This window comes from Oncorhynchus keta, unplaced genomic scaffold, assembly GCF_023373465.1.
Source record: "Oncorhynchus keta strain PuntledgeMale-10-30-2019 unplaced genomic scaffold, Oket_V2 Un_contig_16903_pilon_pilon, whole genome shotgun sequence".
Taxonomy (NCBI): Eukaryota; Metazoa; Chordata; class Actinopteri; order Salmoniformes; family Salmonidae; genus Oncorhynchus; species Oncorhynchus keta.
The window spans coordinates 1-20,842 of NW_026280180.1; the positions used below are offsets into that span (position 1 = coordinate 1).

At 45.5% G+C, this 20,842-nt stretch overlaps 3 protein-coding genes across 3 annotated transcripts in view; 2 read left to right on the forward strand and 1 right to left on the reverse strand.

Moving 5' to 3' along the window:
- Positions 1-223: 223 nt before the first annotated feature.
- On the forward strand, positions 224-2,070 carry LOC118381594 (serine/threonine-protein phosphatase with EF-hands 1; the record flags this gene model as incomplete). Its single annotated transcript, XM_035768518.2, has 3 exons — positions 224-387; positions 485-569; positions 707-2,070. Coding segments are annotated over 3 exons (449 nt in total), but the record flags the coding sequence as incomplete, so codon positions are not given.
- Positions 2,071-3,867: 1,797 nt separating this feature from the next.
- si:dkey-163f14.6 (uncharacterized) lies at positions 3,868-16,959 on the forward strand. The gene is made up of 8 exons (XM_052503163.1): positions 3,868-4,415; positions 4,566-4,739; positions 6,946-7,110; positions 7,760-8,830; positions 11,140-11,262; positions 14,406-14,612; positions 15,883-16,020; positions 16,274-16,959. The coding sequence occupies exons 1-8, from the start codon at positions 4,355-4,357 to the stop codon at positions 16,426-16,428; spliced, it is 2,094 nt and encodes a 697-aa protein (XP_052359123.1). The 5' UTR covers positions 3,868-4,354; the 3' UTR covers positions 16,429-16,959.
- The window catches only part of LOC118383818 (uncharacterized), a 48,325-nt gene continuing 44,177 nt past the window's right edge, over positions 16,695-20,842 (reverse strand). The window contains 1 exon segment of the mRNA XM_052503165.1: positions 16,695-18,228. Coding sequence (XP_052359125.1) covers positions 18,055-18,228 — 174 coding nt within the window. The 3' untranslated portion in view covers positions 16,695-18,054.

The window sequence follows — 20,842 nt, forward strand, 5'->3', positions numbered from 1 at the left end:
GTTAGACTGTCTGTTCCAGGCTGTATCTCTGTCTGTCAGTGAGTTAGACTGTCTGTTCCAGGCTGTATCTGTCTGTCAGTGAGTTAGACTGTCTGTTCCAGGCTGTATCTCTGTCTGTCAGTGAGTTAGACTGTCTGTTCCAGGCTGTACCTCTGTCTGTCAGTGAGTTAGACTGTCTGTTCCAGGCTGTATCTCTGTCAGTGAGTTAGACTGTCTGTTCCAGGCTGTATCTCTGTCAGTGAGTGGGCCCTGGTGGTGGAGTCAGTTGTGAGACTGGACCTGCCCTGGAGGACTCTGCGCCCGCGCCTGGCACGGCTGGCACCAGATGGCAGCATCGACTACCAGTCCTGCTTCGAGGACATGGGCCCGGGACAACCCATACCCCAGGTCAGAACCAGGAAGAGACTGATCGATACATTGATTGATTTCATTTGTCAATCAATAAAGCTGCTCCTTTCACAAAATCTCTCTGTGTTTTGTTCAGGTCACTCCAAACTTGGCTAAAACTCTTTACAGGTATCGAACAGACCTTGAGATTATCTTCAACATCATGGACAAAGACCACTCTGGTACACGTTACTCTGATGATGACTATTACAGCTCATACGCCTGCTAGTTCACATCATGCTACATTAACCATTAGCTTGTTAGACAGAAAACGTTTTTTAGTATTCCTTAGTTTCTCTCACTGTCTCTCCCCATCCAGGTCAGATATCCATCGAGGAGTTCCGTCAGACCTGGCATCTGTTTAGTGATCACCTAGGTGTGGAGGTGGATGAGCGGGCCATAGATGAACTGGCTAAGAGTATAGACTTCAACAAGGATGGTAGCATCGACTTCAACGAGTTCCTAGAGGCCTTCAGGGTGGTGCACAAACTGGATGTTAAGGACCAACAGCAGGGCTGAGAGAAACCTTGTTGTTGTGCTGAAGACTCACATTAGCTACCCGGGCAATGACTTGGCTTTAGCTCAGTGAGCCAACACTGGCAGCAGGGCTGAGAGAACTACAAAGACCAGCGGCTAGGTTGATAGAACTACAAAGACCAGCGGCTAGGCTGAGAGAACTACAAAGACCAGCGGCTAGGCTGAGAGAACTACAAAGACCAGCAGCTAGGCTGAGAGAACTACAAAGACCAGCGGCTAGGCTGAGAGAACTACAAAGACCAGCGGCTAGGTTGATAGAACTACAAAGACCAGCGGCTAGGTTGATAGAACTACAAAGACCAGTGGCTACAAAGACAAGCGGCTAGGCTGAGAGAACTACAAAGACCAGCAACTATGCTGAGAGAACTACAAAGACCAGCTGCTATGCTGAGAGAGAACTACAAAAAAAAACAGCACTATGCTGAGCGAGAACTACAAAGACCAGCAGCAGGCTTGAGGGGAGCCATGCTCGCCTTGGCTTTAGCTCTGCAGGCTTAAACAGTCTTGTGGTCAACCATACACTCAGTGTAGCACATGCAGTTACATGAGTCAGGAATATATCTAGGAGATGTGGTCACCCTTCTCCCTGTGGTGTAGAACATATCTCAGAGGAGAACACACTACTCTCACCAGCTACTGATATGGAGGCGGACCAACACACGTGAGGTTTCTACAGACAACGCAGACAAGAGCTCCCCGCGGCACGTCCTAGCTCTGCTCTGCAGACCAACAGCACTTTGCCCCATCTTTTCTATGTCTGAGACAGGGCTGTAAAACTCTGAGACCAGACTACTACATCCTCTCTTCAGGGTCAAAGGTCCAATGCAGATGTTTTAATTTAAAAAAATATCAATATTAAATCATGTCTGGGTAAGTACCTTACTGGGATTGTTTTTCATTAAAATGGTCAAAAATAAACTAAAATAGCTTATTTTTAGCAAAGAGATATTTCTCAAGAATATCTCTTTGCTAAAAGCAAGAATTTAGCTATGACAGTCTGGGAGTGGTCTGAAAAACTGAAAATGATCTGTTATTGGCAGAGAGGTTTCAACGTCTTTCTTATTGGTCTATTAACTCATTTACTTCCTGGTGTAAAGTGTTGGTCCCATGTTTCGTGATGCTGAAATAAACAATCCCACAAATGTTCCAAGTTTATTCCTCTCAAATTTTGTGCACAAATTTTTGTTTACACATTTGTTTATAACCCTGTTAGTGAGCATTTCTCCTTTGCCAAGATAATCCATCCACCTGACAGGTGTGGCATATCAAGAAGCTGATTAAACAGCATGATCATTACACAGGTGCACCTTGTGCTGGGGGGGGGGGCAATAAAAGGCCACTTTAAAATGTGCAGTTTTGTCACACAACACAGATGTCACAAGTTTCGAGGGAGCGTGTAATTGGCCTGCTGACTGCAGGAATGTCCACCAGAGCTGACAGTCCATGATGCTGACATGGAAGTATATTACCATTTCTCAATAAAAACAGTTGATGGCCGATCCTGGCATATCATGTAAACAAAAGCATGAACAGAATCTGGTTATAATTCAATGGGGGGGGTGTACATCCAGCTGTCTCACTACAGAAACAGGAGATAGACTAGTGTCCTGTCCAGGGGGTGTACTGTACATCAAGCTGTCTCACTACAGAAACAGGAGATAGACTAGTGTCCTGTCCAGGGGGTGTCCTGTACATCAAACTGTCTCACACTACAGAAACAGTAGATATACTAGTGTCCTGTCCAGGGGGTGTCCTGTACATCAAACTGTCTCACACTACAGAAACAGTAGATATACTAGTGTCCTGTCCAGGGGGTGTCCTGTACATCAAACTGTCTCACACTACAGAAACAGTAGATAGACTAATGTCCTGTCCAGGGGGTGTACTGTACATCCAGCTGTCTCACTACAGAAACAGGAGATAGACTAGTGTCCTGTCCAGGGGGTGTACTGTACATCCAGCTGTCTCACTACAGAAACAGTAGATAGACTAGTGTCCTGTCCAGGGTGTGTACTGTACATCCAGCTGTCTCACTACAGAAACAGTAGATAGACTAGTGTCCTGTCCAGGGGGTGTACTGTACATCCAGCTGTCTCACTACAGAAACAGGAAATAGACTCCTGCTCCTATTGGCTGTTCTATCTCAGACGAGGCTGCCTTGTCTAAGACTTCCTTATTCTATATCAACTAGTGAACCGGTAAGGTTGCTGTTATGTTGTATAATGTGATGTGTCGCTTTAAATGCTCTTTACTGGCTGTTTCCTTACTCGGTTGGTTCACATTTGTATTCGGTGTGTGTGTTTATGCACATGTTTGTACATGCATGTAGAGGTGGGTGTGTATTGGAAGCCCCATAATTATAAAGCAATGTGTGAGCACTGTTAAACACACCTCGTACTTCTGACTGACAGGGAGGGAGGCCAAATGGCAGGACCAGCCTCTCTCAGGAGGGTCGGAGGCATTCCACAGGTCTGGTGTTCAGGATCACACACACAAACAGGACAACTCACACACAGGACAACACACAAACAGGACAACACACACACAGGACAACACACACACAGGACAACACACACACAGGACAACACATGCATGCGAACACGCACACTCAGAACTACACGGTGCCAGATAATCACAGATATGGAGAAAGAGAGGGAGGATGGGAGAGAAGAGTAAAGAGAGAGGAGTAGAGAGAGGGAGAGGAAGGGAAAGAGAGAGGAGTAGAGAGAGGGATAGGAAGGGAAAGAGAGAGAAGAGTAAAGAGAGAGGGAGAGGAAGGGAAAGAGAGAGGAGTAGAGCGAGGGATGGGAAGGGAAAGAGAGAGAAGAGTAAAGAGAGAGGAGTAGAGAGAGGGAGAGGAAGGGAAAGAGAGAGGAGTAGAGCGAGGGATAGGAAGGGAAAGAGAGAGGAGTAGAGCGAGGGATAGGAAGGGAAAGAGAGAGAAGAGTAAAGAGAGAGGAGTAGAGAGAGGGAGAGGAAGGGAAAGAGAGAGGAGTAGAGCGAGGGATAGGAAGGGAAAGAGAGAGAAGAGTAAAGAGAGAGGAGTAGAGAGAGGGAGAGGAAGGGAAAGAGAGAGGAGTAGAGCGAGCGATAGGAAGGGAAAGAGAGAGAAGAGTAAAGAGAGAGGAGTAGAGAGGGAGAGGAAGGGAAAGAGAGAGAAGAGTAAAGAGAGAGGAGTAGAGAGGGAGAGGAAGGGAGAGCGAGAGCGAGAGAAGAGAAGAGAGGAAGGGAGTGAGAGGAAGGGAGAGAGAGAGAGACGAGAGGAAGGGAGAGAGAGAAGAGTAGAGCGAGGGAGAGGAAGGGAAAGAGAGAGAAAAGTAGAGAGGAAGGGAGAGTGAGAGGAAGGGAGAGAGAGAGGAAGGGGGAGAGAGAGAGGAAGGGGAGAGAGAGAGAAAGAGTAGAGCACCTCAGTCTGCTGCAGGGAGAGACCATGGGGGCTCTGACAGGGCTTCTCTCTGCACTAGTCACTCTGCTATGGACCCTCCCTTCAGGTCAGTCAGTCTGTCTACCATGTCAACTGGTTTAGATTTCATCTATTGGATCTCTTCTTTCTGTTTGGTTGGTAAAAAGGACTTTTGAGATCAATGGGAACTCCTCATGGCATCAGACTGTCTTTATGTTGATCTCTGTTCTGTCTCCAGGGTCATTGGGTGAGGAATGCAGTAGTTTCAGACACGTGGAGAACGGTAGAACATTCTTCCGTTACAGCGGGCTGTATGTAGCGTTCACCTGTAACCCTGGCTATAAGATCCATGGATATAGAACCAACAGCTGTGTGTCTGGACAGTGGACCAGGGAACCTCCCGTGTGTGTTGGTAAGTGACTTGAGTTTGATACATGTATTTACAAGTTACACGTCTCTCTCTCAATTTCTCAATAGCAAGGCTATGCTCACTGAGTCTGATGGTAGTCAAAGCTTTTCTTAAGTTTGGGTCAGTCACAGTGGTCAGGTATTCTGCCACGGTGTACTCTCTGTTTAGGGCCAAATAGCAATCTAGTTGGCTCTGTTTTTTTGTTAATTCTTTCCAATGTGTCAAGTAATTATCTTTTTGTTTTCTCATGATTTGCTTGGGTCTAATTGTGCTGTTGTCCTCTTCTACGTTGTACACGGAGGATATTTTTGCAGAATGCTGCATGCAGAGTCTCAATTTGGTGTTTGTCCCATTTTGTGAATTCTTGGTTGGTGAGCGGAACCCAGACCTTACAACCATAAAGGGCAATGGGTTCTATAACTGATTCAAGTATTTTTAGCCAGATCCTAATTGGTATGTTGAATTTTATGTTCCTTTTGATGGCATAGAATGCCCTTCTTGCCTTGTCTCTCAGATGGTTCACAGCTTTGTGGAATTTACCTGTGGTCCTGATGTTTAGGCCAGGGTATGTATAGTTTCTTGTGTGCTCTAGGGAAACGGTGTCTAGATGGAATTTGTATTTGTGGTCCTGGCAACTGGACCTTCTTTGGAACACCACATTTTTGTCTTACTGAGATTTACTGTCAGGGCCCAGGTCTGACAGAATCTGTGCAGAAGATCTAGGTGCTGCTGTAGGGCCTCCTTGGTTGGTGACAGAAGCACCAGATCATCAATAGACATTTGACTTCAGATTCTAGTAAGGTGAGGCCGGGTGCTGCAGACTGTTCTAGTTCCCTCGTCAATTTGTTGATATATATGTTGAAGAGGGTGGGGCTTAAGCTGCATCCCTGTCTCACCCCACGGCCCTGTGGAGAGAAATGTGTGTTTTTTACCAATTTTAACCGCACACTTGTTGTTTGTAAAGTCGTATGTTTTTCCCCCAACACCATTTTCCATCATTTTGTATACTAGACCCTCATGCCAAATAGAGTCAAAGGCTTTCTTGAAATCAACAAAGCATGAGAAGACTTTGCCTTTGTTTTGGTTTGTTTGTCAATTAGGGTGTGCAGGGTGAATACATGGTCTGTCGTACAGTAATTTGGTAAAAAGCCAATCTGACATTTGCTCAGTACATTGTTTTCACTGAGGAAAGGTGTTGAGCTGTTAAGTCTCTCTCTCTCTGTCTCTCTCTCTCTCTCTGTCTCTCTCTCTGTCTCTGTCTCTCTCTCTCTCTCTCTGTCTCTGTCTCCTCTCTGCTCTCTCTCTCTCTCTGTCTGATATGCTCTCCTCTGTCTCTCTCCTCTCTCTGTCTCTGTATGATGTCTCCTCTCTCTCTCTGTCTCTCTCTCTCTCTCTCTCTATGTTCTGTCTCTTCTCTCCCTCCTGTCTGATATCTCTGATCTCTCTCTCTCTCTCTCTCTCTCTGTCTCTGTCTCCTCTGTCTCTCTCTCTCTCTCTCTCTCTCTCTCTCTCCTCTCTCTCTCTCTCTCTCTCTCTCTGTCTCTGTCTCTCTCTCTCTCTGTCTCTGTCTCTGTGTCTCTCTCTCCTCTCTCTCTCTCTCTCTGATATGATGTCTCCTGGTCCTCTCTCTCTCTCTCTCTCTGATCTCTCTTTCTCTCTCTCTCTCTCTCTCTCTCAAGGGCTCTCTCTCTCTCTCTCTCTGTAGAGTCTCCTTTGGTCCTCCTCTGTGCCTCTCCCCTCCTCTCTCTCTTTCTTTCTCTCTCTCTCTCTCTCTTCTCTCTCTGTCTCTCTCTCTCTCTCCTCTCTCTCTCTCTCAATTCAAGGGGCTTTATCGGCACGGGAAATATGTGTTTGCATTGCTAAAGCAAGTGAAATAAACAAACCGTGAACAGTAAACATTACATTCACAAAAGTTCCAAAAGAATAAAGACATTTCAAATGTCATATTATGTATATGTATATTATACAGTGTTATAACGATGTGCAAATAGTTAAAGTACAAAAGGGAAAATAAATAAATAGAGGTTGTATTTACAATGGTGTTTGTTCTTCACTAGTTGCCCTTTTCTTGTGGCAACAGGTCACTAATCTTGCTGCTGTGATGGCACACTGTGGAATTTCACCCAGTAGATATGGGAGTTGATCAAAATCTGGATTTCTCTCTCTTTCTCTTCTAATCTGTGTTGAATCTCCTGTGTGTGTATTCCAGCCTCTGGGTGTCCCAGCCCAGGGGATCTCCTGCAGGGGGTTACCAGTGTGACAGAGGACGGGTCCTGGGCTCTCTTCAGCTGTGATGCTGGCTACAGGCTCTATGGACACTCACTGCTCTACTGCAAGGGCCAGAACTGGAACGGCACCAAGCCTGTCTGCAAGGGTGAGAGACTTGACTTACTGACTTAGTCCTCTTTGGCCCCTTGGTGAGCGTCCACCGTGGCCCTCCACCTCTCTCTTTTCAGTGTGAGGCCTGAGCGGGAAACAGCTGTAGATTACTGTCAGCATGGTATTCTACAGTAGGCTATCTCCTTCATGTGGAATAATTATAAAACATACCCTGTAATCTGATTTTTACCCTGCTTTAAACGAAGGCACCGATTGTTGATGTCTCCTGGTATTGATCCTCCTCTGTGCCTCTCCCCTCCTAGAGTCTGATGATGTCTCCTGGTCCTCCTCTGTGCCTCTCCCCTCCTAGAGTCTGATGATGTCTCCTGGTCCTCCTCTGTGCCTCTCCCCTCCTAGAGTCTGTTGATGTCTCCTGGTATTGATCCTCCTCTGTGCCTCTCCCCTCCTAGAGTCTGATATGATCCTCCTCTGTGCCTCTCCCTCCTAGAGTCTGATATGATGTCTCCTGGTCCTCCTCTGTGCCTCTCCCCTCCTAGAGTCTGATATGATGTCTCCTGATCCTCCTCTGTGCCTCTCCCCTCCTAGAGTCTGATATGGTGTCTCCTGATCCTCCTCTGTGCCTCTTCCCTCCTAGAGTCTGATATGATGTCTCCTGATCCTCCTCTGTGCCTCTTCCCTCCTAGAGTCTGATATGATGAGGTCATGGAAGCAGAAAGAGCCCACCGTCCCGATGCCCAGGATCCAGAGCCAGAACCTTGCCGTGCTGTCTGCTCTGAAGAACCACCTACAGCTTCACTACAATACCATCGCTAACACCGCCTCCAAGCCCGTGTTGCTGGCCAACGCACCACCTAAAGACCCCCACACCCACCTAAAAGACCCACACTCCAAAGACCGCAGCACCAAAGCTCACCATGTGGAGGAGAATTTGAAAGACACCAGGGATCTAACAGACAGAGAAGGGGCCCCTGAGAAGCCCACTAGACCTCAGGCCTCCACATCCTCCTCTGCTACTACAGAGATCATTACATCCACATCCAGCCTGCTGGTCGCTGAAGGGTCTTGGCACCAGGGGGCCTCTATAGCCCAGGCTATGCAGGAGGATTCATTACCCAGGAAGGGGGTGCTGACAGGGGCCACCCAGTTGAAGCCTGGCCAGGGCGTTACGGAGCCAGCAGATGTGAGCAGCACAGACACACAGGAGCCCCGTCCTCAGAGACCCACTGAGACCAGCTCCACAAGCTTCATCAACTCCAGCAACACCACCAGCCACTGGGCCAATGGAACAGACACGTTTGGTCATCACATCCAAGTGAAGGAGACTGCATCATTATCTGACGATGATGATGATGATGGTGGTGAAACTCATCGACACAACGTGACCTCTCCGGATCAGGCATCAAACGGGTCACAGGACAATGAAACCGACACAAGTGACAGTCATCACAGTCAGGCGAACGAGACGTCATCGTATCTGTCTTTAAACAGGTCAGACCAGCATCTTATTAAGGATGCTACAAACACAGAGGAGCTGCCCAGGCCTGTGACCCTAAACAGGCGTCCGCTGTGCCCTTACCCTCCCCTGCCAGCTCATGGCACCTTCTACTTCCGTCCGGTAGACAACCCCGGTCCCCGGGACTACAAACACTACATCCAGTACGCCTGCTATGCAGGGTACACCCTGGCCCACGGGGATATCCACAGCTACTGTCTGCAGGCTGGACGGTGGAGTGGTCTCACCCCGGTCTGCTTGGGTAAGTCACTGCTCTATCATTCCCCATTGTGATGCCTCTCTACAGATTCTGTACTAACACACTGAAGAGCTACAGAAAGGCCATAGAAGCTTTGTTCAGAACGTATGTTGATACGATAGGTTGCAGCGTAGCCTAGCGTTGGACTAGTAACCGGAAGGTTGCGAGTTCAAACCCCCGAGCTGACAAGGTACAAATCTGTCGTTCTGCTCCTGAACAGGCAGTTAACCCACTGTTCCTAGGCCATCATTGAAAATAAGAATTTGTTCTTAACTGACTTGCCTAGTTAAATAAAGGTTTAATTTTTTTTTGCTGTGTTCACCTCATCGACTGTGTCCTCTGTGTTTGGGCAGGTGAGAAGGAGAAAGGAGACGTGTGCAGCTCTCTCTGTTTTCTACATTATTACCTCAGTGACATCAGAATATCTGTTACACGCATCATCTCTCAGTAACTGACTAACTGAGTGACTGACCAGGAAGTCAGTGCTGTGCTTGGTAGACTGTGGCAGCCGGTCCCAATTCACTTCTTTCCCCTTCCTCTTGGAACTAACTCTTTGATGGGTAGGGAGTGGATTGGGACCAGCTGTGGCTGTTGGAAGACAGTCCTGTTTTAAATTGCTGGGGCTCAGTGAAGGTAAAGTGAAATGCAGGTGTGGCCAACCCTACTCCAGGAGAACTACCCTCCTCCAGGGTCTTTATTCCAGCCCTACTCCTGGAGAGTCACCCTCCTGCAGGGTCTTTATTTCAGCCCTCCTCCTGGAGAACTACTCTCCTGCAGGGTCTTTATTCCAGCCCTACTCCTGGAGAGTCACCCTCCTGCAGGGTCTTTATTCCAGCCCTACTCCTGGAGAGTCACCCTCCTGCAGGGTCTTTATTCCAGCCCTACTCCTGGAGAGTAACCCTCCTGCGGGGTCTTTATTCCAGCTCTACTCCTGGAGAGTCACCCTCCTGCAGGGTCTTTATTCCAACCCTCCTCCTGGAGAACTACCCTCCTCCAGGGTCTTTATTCCAGCCCTACTCCTGGAGAACTACCCTCCTCCAGGGTCTTTATTCCAGCCCTACTCCTGGAGTGTCACCCTCCTGCAGGGTCTTTATTCCAGCCCTACTCCTGGAGAATTACTCTCCTGCAGGGTCTTTGTTCCAGCCCTTCTCCTGGAGAGTAACCCTCCTGCAGGGTCTTTATTCCAGCCCTACTCCTGGAGAACTACTCTCCTGCAGGGTCTTTATTCCAGCTCTACTCCTGGAGAGTCACCCTCCTGCAGGGTCTTTATTCCAGCCCTACTCCTGAGAGTAACCCTCCTGCAGGGTCTTTATTCCAGCCCTACTCCTGGAGAGTAACCCTCCTGCAGGGTCTTTATTCCAGCCCTACTCCTGAGAGTAACCCTCCTGCAGGGTCTTTATTCCAGCCCTACTCCTGGAGAACTACTCTCCTGCAGGGTCTTTATTCCAGCCCTACTCCTGAGAGTCACCCTCCTGCAGGGTCTTTATTCCAGCCCTACTCCTGAGAGTAACCCTCCTGCAGGGTCTTTATTCCAGCCCTACTCCTGGAGAACTACTCTCCTGCAGGGTCTTTATTCCAGCCCTACTCCTGGAGAGTCACCCTCCTGCAGGGTCTTTATTCCAGCCCTACTCCTGGAGAGTAAACCCTCCTGCAGGGTCTTTATTCCAGCCCTACTCCTGGAGAGTAACCCTCCTGCAGGGTCTTTATTCCAGCCCTACTCCTGGAGAACTACCTCCTGCAGGGTCTTTATTCCAGCCCTACTCCTGGAGAGTCACCCTCCTGCAGGGTCTTTATTCCAGCCCTACTCCTGGAGAGTAACCCTCCTGCAGGGTCTTTATTCCAGCCCTACTCCTGGAGAGTCACCCTCCTGCAGGGTCTTTATTCCAGCCCTACTCCTGGAGAGTCACCCTCCTGCAGGGTCTTTATTCCAGCCCTACTCCTGGAGAGTCACCCTCCTGCAGGGTCTTTATTCCAGCCCTACTCCTGGAGAGTCACCCTCCTGCAGGGTCTTTATTCCAGCCCTACTCCTGGAGAGTCACCCTCCTGCAGGGTCTTTATTCCAGCCCTATCATAACACATACAGCCTGCACACCTGCTATAGTCCTATACAGAGTCCCAATCACCTTTAAACACCAAGCACATTTACATGTACCAAACATTTGATCTGGTGAAATGTTACCAGACAATAAACAGAATATACAGACAGACCATACAGACAGACTGGATATACAGACAGGATATACACAAAAAAAATGTAATACAGACATGAGACACTGACTCCCCCATCTCTAACCTCTGACCTCTAACCCTAGAGGTCACCCCCTGCGCCCTGAACAACGGAGGCTGTTCCCAGCTGTGTAGTGTGAACCAGGAACAAGCTCAGTGTCACTGCAGACCAGGCTTCGTCCTGTTAGAGGATCACCGTACCTGTAGAGGTCAGTCAAACAATCAATCGAGGTGAGAGACGTGTGTTTGAACCCAGGGTCTCCTGTGCGACACCAGACAGTGTTCACCCATTGCGCTAAAGCCGTAGCAAGTACTCAAGGCACGTGTTTCACTGAAACAACTGGTGCTATATCTACTACACATGTACCATGCTTTGTGGTAGAAATAAGTATTTAACTTTATGAGCCCAAAACCCCTAGTCAGTGTTGTGTTTGTGCTCCTCCTTGTTGGGGGGAGGTCAAATGTCTTGTTTTTGTTGCTTTGACTAGCCAAGATGTCTTCCTCCACAGTCTCTGACTAGCCAAGATGTCTTCCTCCACAGTCTCTGACTAGCCAAGATGTCTTCCTCCACAGTCTCTGACTAGCCAAGATGTCTTCCTCCACAGTCTCTGACTAGCCAAGATGTCTTCCTCCACAGTCTCTGACTAGCCAAGATGTCTTCCTCCACAGTCTCTGACTAGCCAAGATGTCTTCCTCCACAGTCTCTGACTAGCCAAGATGTCTTCCTCCACAGTCTCTGACTAGCCAAGATGTCTTCTGTCCACAGTCTCTGACTAGCCAAGATGTCTTCCTGTCCACAGTCTCTGACTAGCCAAGATGTCTTCCTCCACAGTCTCTGACTAGCCAAGATGTCTTCTGTCCACAGTCTCTGACTAGCCAAGATGTCTTCCTCCACAGTCTCTGACTAGCCAAGATGTCTTCCTCCACAGTCTCTGACTAGCCAAGATGTCTTCCTCCACAGTCTCTGACTAGCCAAGATGTCTTCCTCCACAGTCTCTGACTAGCCAAGATGTCTTCTGTCCACAGTCTCTGACTAGCCAAGATGTCTTCCTCCACAGTCTCTGACTAGCCAAGATGTCTTCCTCCACAGTCTCTGACTAGCCAAGATGTCTTCCTCCACAGTCTCTGACTAGCCAAGATGTCTTCCTCCACAGTCTCTGACTAGCCAAGATGTCTTCTTCCTGACTAGCCAAGATGTCTTCTGTCCACAGTCTCTGACTAGCCAAGATGTCTTCCTCCACAGTCTCTGACTAGCCAAGATGTCTTCCTCCACAGTCTCTGACTAGCCAAGATGTCTTCCTCCACAGTCTCTGACTAGCCAAGATGTCTTCCTCCACAGTCTCTGACTAGCCAAGATGTCTTCCTCCACAGTCTCTGACTAGCCAAGATGTCTTCCTCCACAGTCTCTGACTAGCCAAGATGTCTTCCTCCACAGTCTCTGACTAGCCAAGATGTCTTCCTCCACAGTCTCTGACTAGCCAAGATGTCTTCTGTCCACAGTCTCTGACTAGCCAAGATGTCTTCTGTCCACAGTCTCTGACTAGCCAAGATGTCTTCCTCCACAGTCTCTGACTAGCCAAGATGTCTTCCTCCACAGTCTCTGACTAGCCAAGATGTCTTCCTCCACAGTCTCTGACTAGCCAAGATGTCTTCCTCCATAAAGAACAGCTGTAGTGTCTGCACCAACAGGGTCTTTGATGTGATCACGATGCCCCCTAAATTCAATGATGTTTTTACAGCCTGAGAATCCCCCATTTAGAGTTATACATTCTTGATCCATAACATCTTTAACACTCTGATCGCAAGGCAGCGCTGCAGAGGAACAAGCTACAGCCTGAGGAAAGACCCTGTTAATATAGGTTTCATGATCTCTGTTCCACGGTGCACCTACAACGTAGTCTCTTGTGACAGCTGGACATTTGGTTTTGGGTGTCGAGTAAATAACTTGGGTCATATTATCCACCTTAAAAGGTTGAAATTGGCTTCTGTTAAAAAAAAAAGAAAGTGTTTATCAGTTGAGTAAATACTTTCTCACTCTTTATATTTTCCCTCCACAGTTTATTTCCAGGTAGTAACCCATCATTTGCGTCTCAGAATAAAGTACTACCATGATTCACTGTCTATAGACAGGTGGTTAAATGAACAGGTGGTTTTCTCCTGTAGACAGAGCTGACTAGCACAATATCTGCACATGCTATAATCTGTCTGAGTCAGACAGGCATACCATACAGCAGAGATAAATATTCATTTACACATTCCTATAGGACAGCAGTGGTGTAAACACACACACACACACACACACACACACACACACACACACACACACACACACACACACACACACACACACACACACACACACACACACACACACACACATCTACACACACACACACACACACACACACACACACACACACACACACACTACACACACACACACACACACACACACACACACACACACACACACACACACACACACACACACACACACACACACACACACACACACACACACACACACACACACACACACACACACACACACACACACACACACACACACACACACACACACACACACACACACACACACACACACACACACACACACACACACACACACACACACACACACACACACACACACACACACACACACACATCTACACACACACACACACACACACACACACACACACACACACACACACACACACACACACACACACACACACACACACACACACACACACACACACACACACACACACACACACACACACACACACACACACACACACACACACACACACACACACAGCTACAGGTGCTCTCCTGGGAAAGAGCAGGAGCTCAACTAGCAGGTACAGTAGTTGATATATCTTCCTGAGTTGTTTTCCACACACTGCAGCTTCCTCTATAAAGCAGATGTTTTTCTCCCAGTCTGTTAGTCTCTGTATTTGTCATATTGAAACCAGACCACTGAGACCAGGGCTGCCGATCCAATCAGTGGAACAGAAGAGGTGGATGTTAGCTAACACACATACTGCTGTCGCAGCAGAACGCTGAACACGGACACGATCAAAACAAAAGGACATGGTCACACATCACCTTTGTTGTACATGAAAGCCAACGGTGCAAGCCTGGTCTCCATGGTAATGAGGTGTGCCAGAGCGAGACAGAGAGAATCAAAGCGAGACAGAGCTGCTCTACTCTTTCATCTCAGGGCCTTTGTGACATCAGCATCAGACAGGCCACTTTCCTAATTGTGTGTGTGTGTGTTCCTGTGCGTACGCACGAACGTGTGTTTTAAACACATACCTGTGTGTGTGTGTCCTCGGTGCAGATGTGGATGAGTGTGTGGAGGGCCAGCAGCAACAGCGCTGCCAGCAGACCTGCGTCAACACCTTCGGCTCGTTCCGCTGCTCTTGCCCCTACGGACACACCCTGGCTGGGGACGGAAGGGCCTGTGTGGCTCAGTGTCCAGCAGGGTACAGGAAACAACCCTCAACCCCGATACCTGGAGGAAACCTGTCCAGAAAGGAGTGTGTAGGTAGGAGACACTGGGATGCCGTAGGTTTAGCAGAGTTGAATAGAATGCCACAACTTTTAATTAGACTAGTGGAACATCTCTCTCTCTCTTAATTACCCTCGCGGAAATCTAATTAGCATAATCCTCCCATAAAAATCCATCAATTTATGCTAGAGACATCTCAATCCACCACATCAGCCGATGTCACACTTCTGCATCTGCGGTGAAAGGTGACAGAGCTAGAGCGGTGTTTGTCAGACCATGAGGCATCCCGAAAATTATTCTCTCAAAATATTGTCTGTAGGGCCTCCCGGGTGGCGCAGTGGTTAAGGGCGGCGCTAGCTGTGTCACCAGAGACTCTGGGTTCGTGCCCAGGCTCTGTCGCAACCGGCCTTCGTCTCTCCCGAGCCCGTACGGGAGTTGTAGCGATGAGACAAGATAGTAGCTACTAACAATTGGATACCACGAAATTGGGGGTAAAAAATAATTTTATATATATAGGGGATGGTCTAAAGTTATACTGTTACATATGGAAGTATACAATACCAGCGAAAAGTTTGGACACCTACTCATTCAAGGGTTTTTCTTTATTTTTACTATTTTCTACATTGTAGAATAATAGTGAAGACATCAAAACTATGAAATAACACAAATGGAATAATGTAGTAACCTATTTTAAATTTAAAGGGCCATTTGACCAAGAGGTGTGATGGAGTGCTGCATCAGATGACCTGGCCTCCACAATCACTTAACCTCAACCCAATAGAGATGGATTGGGATGAGTTGGACTGCATAGTGAAGGAAAAGCAGCCAAAAAGTGCTCAGCATATGTGCGAACTCCTTCAAGACTGTTGGAAAAGCATTCCAGATGAAGCTGGTTGAGAGAATGCCAAGTGTGTGCAAAGCTGTCATCAAGGCAAAGGGTGGCAACTATGAAGAATCTGAAATATAAAATATATTTTTTATTTGTTTCACACTTTTTTGGTTACCTCATGATTCCATTGTTATTTCATAGTTTTGATGTCTCCACTATTATTGTACAACGTAGAAAATAGTATGAGTAGGTGTGTCCAAACGTTTGACTGGTACTGTATATATTTTATTCTTCAAGTGGTCTTAAAATTCAAAAATAAAATAACTAAATGATCCTTGGTAATGACGTTCTTAAAACAATTCCACGTAGCTTAGTGGAATCAATAGAAAATAGATACAACAATGTCATTCAGCAAACAGAATGTGTATGGCGATCAGGTTGTCTTCAACTGCTGGAATGACACAGATCCTTTTACAGACATCAATGAATGTGAGGAGCCAGAGGTCAGTGTACCTGGACGCCGGTGTCAGTGGAAGTGTGTGAACCTGCCTGGCTCCCACCTCTGTATCTGTCCCAGAGGCTACAAACTGTCCTCAGACAGACACCACTGCAGAGGTGAGATAACTATGCATCCATACTAACACACACACACACACACACACACACACACGCACACACACACACGCACACGCACACGCACACACACACACACGCACGCACGCACGCACACACACACACACACACACACACACACACACACACACACGACATAAATTGATCAGAACGGAAGTCTTTGACAAATCTACGATCACAAATCACTTCCAATGATATTTTCCTGTACCAGCCCTTTTCCCTGTTTCATCAACAGATATCAACGAGTGCAGGCGTAAGAATGGTGGCTGCTCTCACCTGTGCCTGAACCATAAAGGAAGTTACCAGTGTTCCTGTCCTGTCTCTCACCACCTCTCCCCCTACAGTAGGAAGAAGTGTCAGCCAAGGAAAGAACAGCACAGTAATGTGTAGCAGAGATCGTGTGGAGATCATTTAAATATAAATGTCATTTATTCCATTGCTTTCTACCATCCCTCTGTTCGGCCCTTGAACAATGACTTCTACTATTGAATCTACATTTTGTCAGGCCTTAGATGTATTTTTGTCAAATCATTACTGAGAACAGTATAAAAACTATTAAAATATTATTGTCACATCCAGAACATATCTGTAACATTGAATAGAGGCTTGGACTGCATATTACAGACATATAGCTGAAGAGAAACCAGAAAAACACGTTATTAGTTTAGGGATTTAATTGATGGCATTTAAATATATTTCCCTCAAGTGATTACATGTTGTTTTACAAGGTAGTGTGAATGAATGAGTAAAAACATCATGAAAACATGGTGGCAGACACTGTGATAATAGATTAGTGGAATTGATCCCCTTCAAAATGTCCTCAACTGCAGACTTATAACATGGCCATGTCTATAGGAATATCAAATGTAATTTTTTGATTAAAAGTGACAGTATTAATTGTACTTTAGTCTGTTATATAAACAGTCATAGTATTTTGTTAAAAATACATTATTTCTATGTATCCACTATATTTATAGTCTCTTTTTAAATATATAAAATAAAGTTAGACACAAAAACAGAACTGTTTCAGCCTCAGTCGTCCTTAACTGCAGAACAGATTCTCCCTTCCCTTATGGTCTCAACTGTAAGCCTGCTGGGATGCTAATGTCTAACACACAGTGTTGTACTGAACGACTACGGGGAAAAGGCTGAAATATGGCATGAACCACTGTTGAACTGATTCAACCATGTTATATATATAATCACATTGTCATTATTTAGATAAACATTCACATACACATTAGCAGCTATGAAGGCATTGCTGACATGCTCCGGGTACATATGGATAAATGCACAGTATTTGTGACACATACAGTGGTGATGATGAGCCACACCTCAGATAACATGAGAGGTAAATGTCGTTGTAAAGTGGGATGTCAGCTGCAGTACTTCAACAAGGGATAACATAGTAACTTCTGGATAGGAGGTTTATAACTCCACAACACAGGGTGAGACTGATACAATAGAGGAGGGTTAGGTCAAATACACTCATTATATCATATTAGATTGTTTTAAACAACTCCGTCTGATTTACACATATATATTACATGTTAAAATTATAAATAATTTTAGAACGAAATACTGTGTGTGTGTGTGTCATCCAACACTCAAAATAAAAAACAAACATATATTTAATTATAATTAATTATATATTTAATTTTAAACCTGCTATATTATTGATTATAATCAATCAATTAGCTGCAATAAAACTCCTTTGAGTAGAGTGTGTGTTGTGAATATCTTAGTCATAGGTCATAGGTCAAACCCCATCCAACTTCCTACCTCAGACTAGTTCACCCCCTTCTCTCTGAAGTGTGCACTCATTCACTTCAAGAATTCAATCCAATGATTTTAAATCATCCTTGAATGGGAGTGAACGAGTGTACACTTGGGGAGAATTGGAACGAGGCAGTAGTATTTCGTTCCACACTATAATATATTACTTGACTAGACTCTCTTGATAGCTGCCTGCGAGGCCAGGGAGAGAGTGCTCTACATCAAACCCAGTCTGAGACCTCATTGCATGAGACAGGTAGACTGCGGCAGGAAGTCTTGTAGGTATGTGACCACAGCCTTGGAGAGGTAGGTCATGGTACCGTAGCTGCCACTAGGGGCGCTGTCATAGAAGAAGTGACATATCCCTGTGGCTGGATCCTTCTCCAGGAAGTACTCGTTGGCTCCATGGGTCCTCTGGAACATAGAGGACATGGCTGATAGGTAGATACAGATCATGTTGTCTATAGTTAGAGAATAGGTCTTACTACAAACTGAGAGGTGGGGCTCGGATCCCACTTCTGACACCATGTTATGTTATGATAGACATATGACCGAGTCAGGAAGAGACACGTGACTCTAGTTAACATGATAATATGGCAACGATACAGGACAGACATCACTGAACTGGACCATTACACATTAACCCTTTACAGGACATTACTTTCTAGTGACCATTACACATTAACCCTTTACAGGACACTACTTTCTAGTGACCATTACACATTAACCCTTTACAGGACACTACTTTCTAGTGACCATTACACATTAACCCTTTACAGGACATTACTTTCTAGTGACCATTACACATTAACCCTTTACAGGACATTACTTTCTAGTGACCATTACACATTAACCCTTTACAGGACACTACTTTCTAGTGACCATTACACATTAACCCTTTACAGGACATTACTTTCTAGTGACCATTACACATTAACCCTTTACTTTCTAGTGACCATTACAGATTAACCCTTTACAGGACATTACTTTCTAGTGACCATTACACATTAACCCTTTACAGGACATTACTTTCTAGTGACCATTACAGATTAACCCTTTACAGGACACTACTTTCTAGTGACCATTACACATTAACCCTTTACAGGACACTACTTTCTAGTGACCATTACACATGAACCCTTTACAGGACACTACTTTCTAGTGACCATTACACATTAACCCTTTACAGGACACTACTTTCTAGTGACCATTACACATTAACCCTTTACAGGACACTACTTTCTAGTGACCATTACACATGAACCCTTTACAGGACACTACTTTCTAGTGACCATTACACATGAACCCTTTACAGGACACTACTTTCTAGTGACCATTACACATGAACCCTTTACAGGACATTACTTTCTAGTGACCATTACAGATTAACCCTTTACAGGACACTACTTTCTAGTGACCATTACACATTAACCATTTACAGGACATTACTTTCTAGTGACCATTACACATTAACCCTTTACAGGACATTACTTTCTAGTGACCATTACACATTAACCCTTTACTTTCTAGTGACCATTACACATTAACCCTTTACTTTCTAGTGACCATTACACATTAACCCTTTACAGGACACTACTTTCTAGTGACCATTACACATTAACCCTTTATAGGACACTACTTTCTAGTGACCATTATACATTAACCCTTTACAGGACACTACTTTCTAGTGACCATTACACATTAACCCTTTACAGGACACTACTTTCTAGTGACCATTACACATTAGCCCTTTACTTTCTAGTGACCATTACACATTAACCCTTTACAGGACACTACTTTCTAGTGACCATTACACATTAACCCTTTACAGGACACTACTTTCTAGTGACCATTACACATTAGCCCTTTACTTTCTAGTGACCATTACACATTAACCCTTTACAGGACACTACTTTTTAGTGACCATTACACATTAACCCTTTATAGGACACTACTTTCTAGTGACCATTATACATTAACCCTTTACAGGACACTACTTTCTAGTGACCATTACACATTAACCCTTTACAGGACATTACTTTCTAGTGACCATTACACATTAACCCTTTACAGGACACTACTTTCTAGTGACCATTACAGATTAACCCTTTACAGGACACTACTTTCTAGTGACCATTACACATTAACCCTTTACAGGACACTACTTTCTAGTGACCATTACACATTAACCCTTTACAGGACATTACTTTCTAGTGACCATTACACATTAACCCTTTACAGGACACTACTTTCTAGTGACCATTACACATTAACCCTTTACAGGACACTACTTTCTAGTGACCATTACACATTAACCATTTACAGGACATTACTTTCTAGTGACCATTACACATTAACCCTTTACAGGACACTACTTTCTAGTGACCATTACACATTAACCCTTTACAGGACACTACTTTCTAGTGACCATTACACATTAACCATTTACAGGACATTACTTTCTAGTGACCATTACACATTAACCCTTTATAGGACATTACTTTCTAGTGACCATTACACATGAACCCTTTACAGGACACTACTTTCTAGTGACCATTACACATTAACCATTTACAGGACACTACTTTCTAGTGACCATTACACATTAACCCTTTACAGGACACTACTTTCTAGTGACCATTACACATTAGCCCTTTACTTTCTAGTGACCATTACACATTAACCCTTTACAGGACACTACTTTCTAGTGACCATTACACATTAACCCTTTACAGGACACTACTTTCTAGTGACCATTACACATGAACCCTTTACAGGACACTACTTTCTAGTGACCATTACACATTAACCCTTTACAGGACACTACTTTCTAGTGACCATTACACATTAACCCTTTACAGGACACTACTTTCTAGTGACCATCTCTGTGGCCTTGTGGGAATAGTTTCCACCCTGAGATTGGAAGCGTGGCGGTTCGATACCCGGTCGAGTCAAACCAAAAACTTTAAAATGGGACCCGTCTCTGCATGCAGATGTTCCAGAGGGTGTAGTTCCTCGTACATCACGC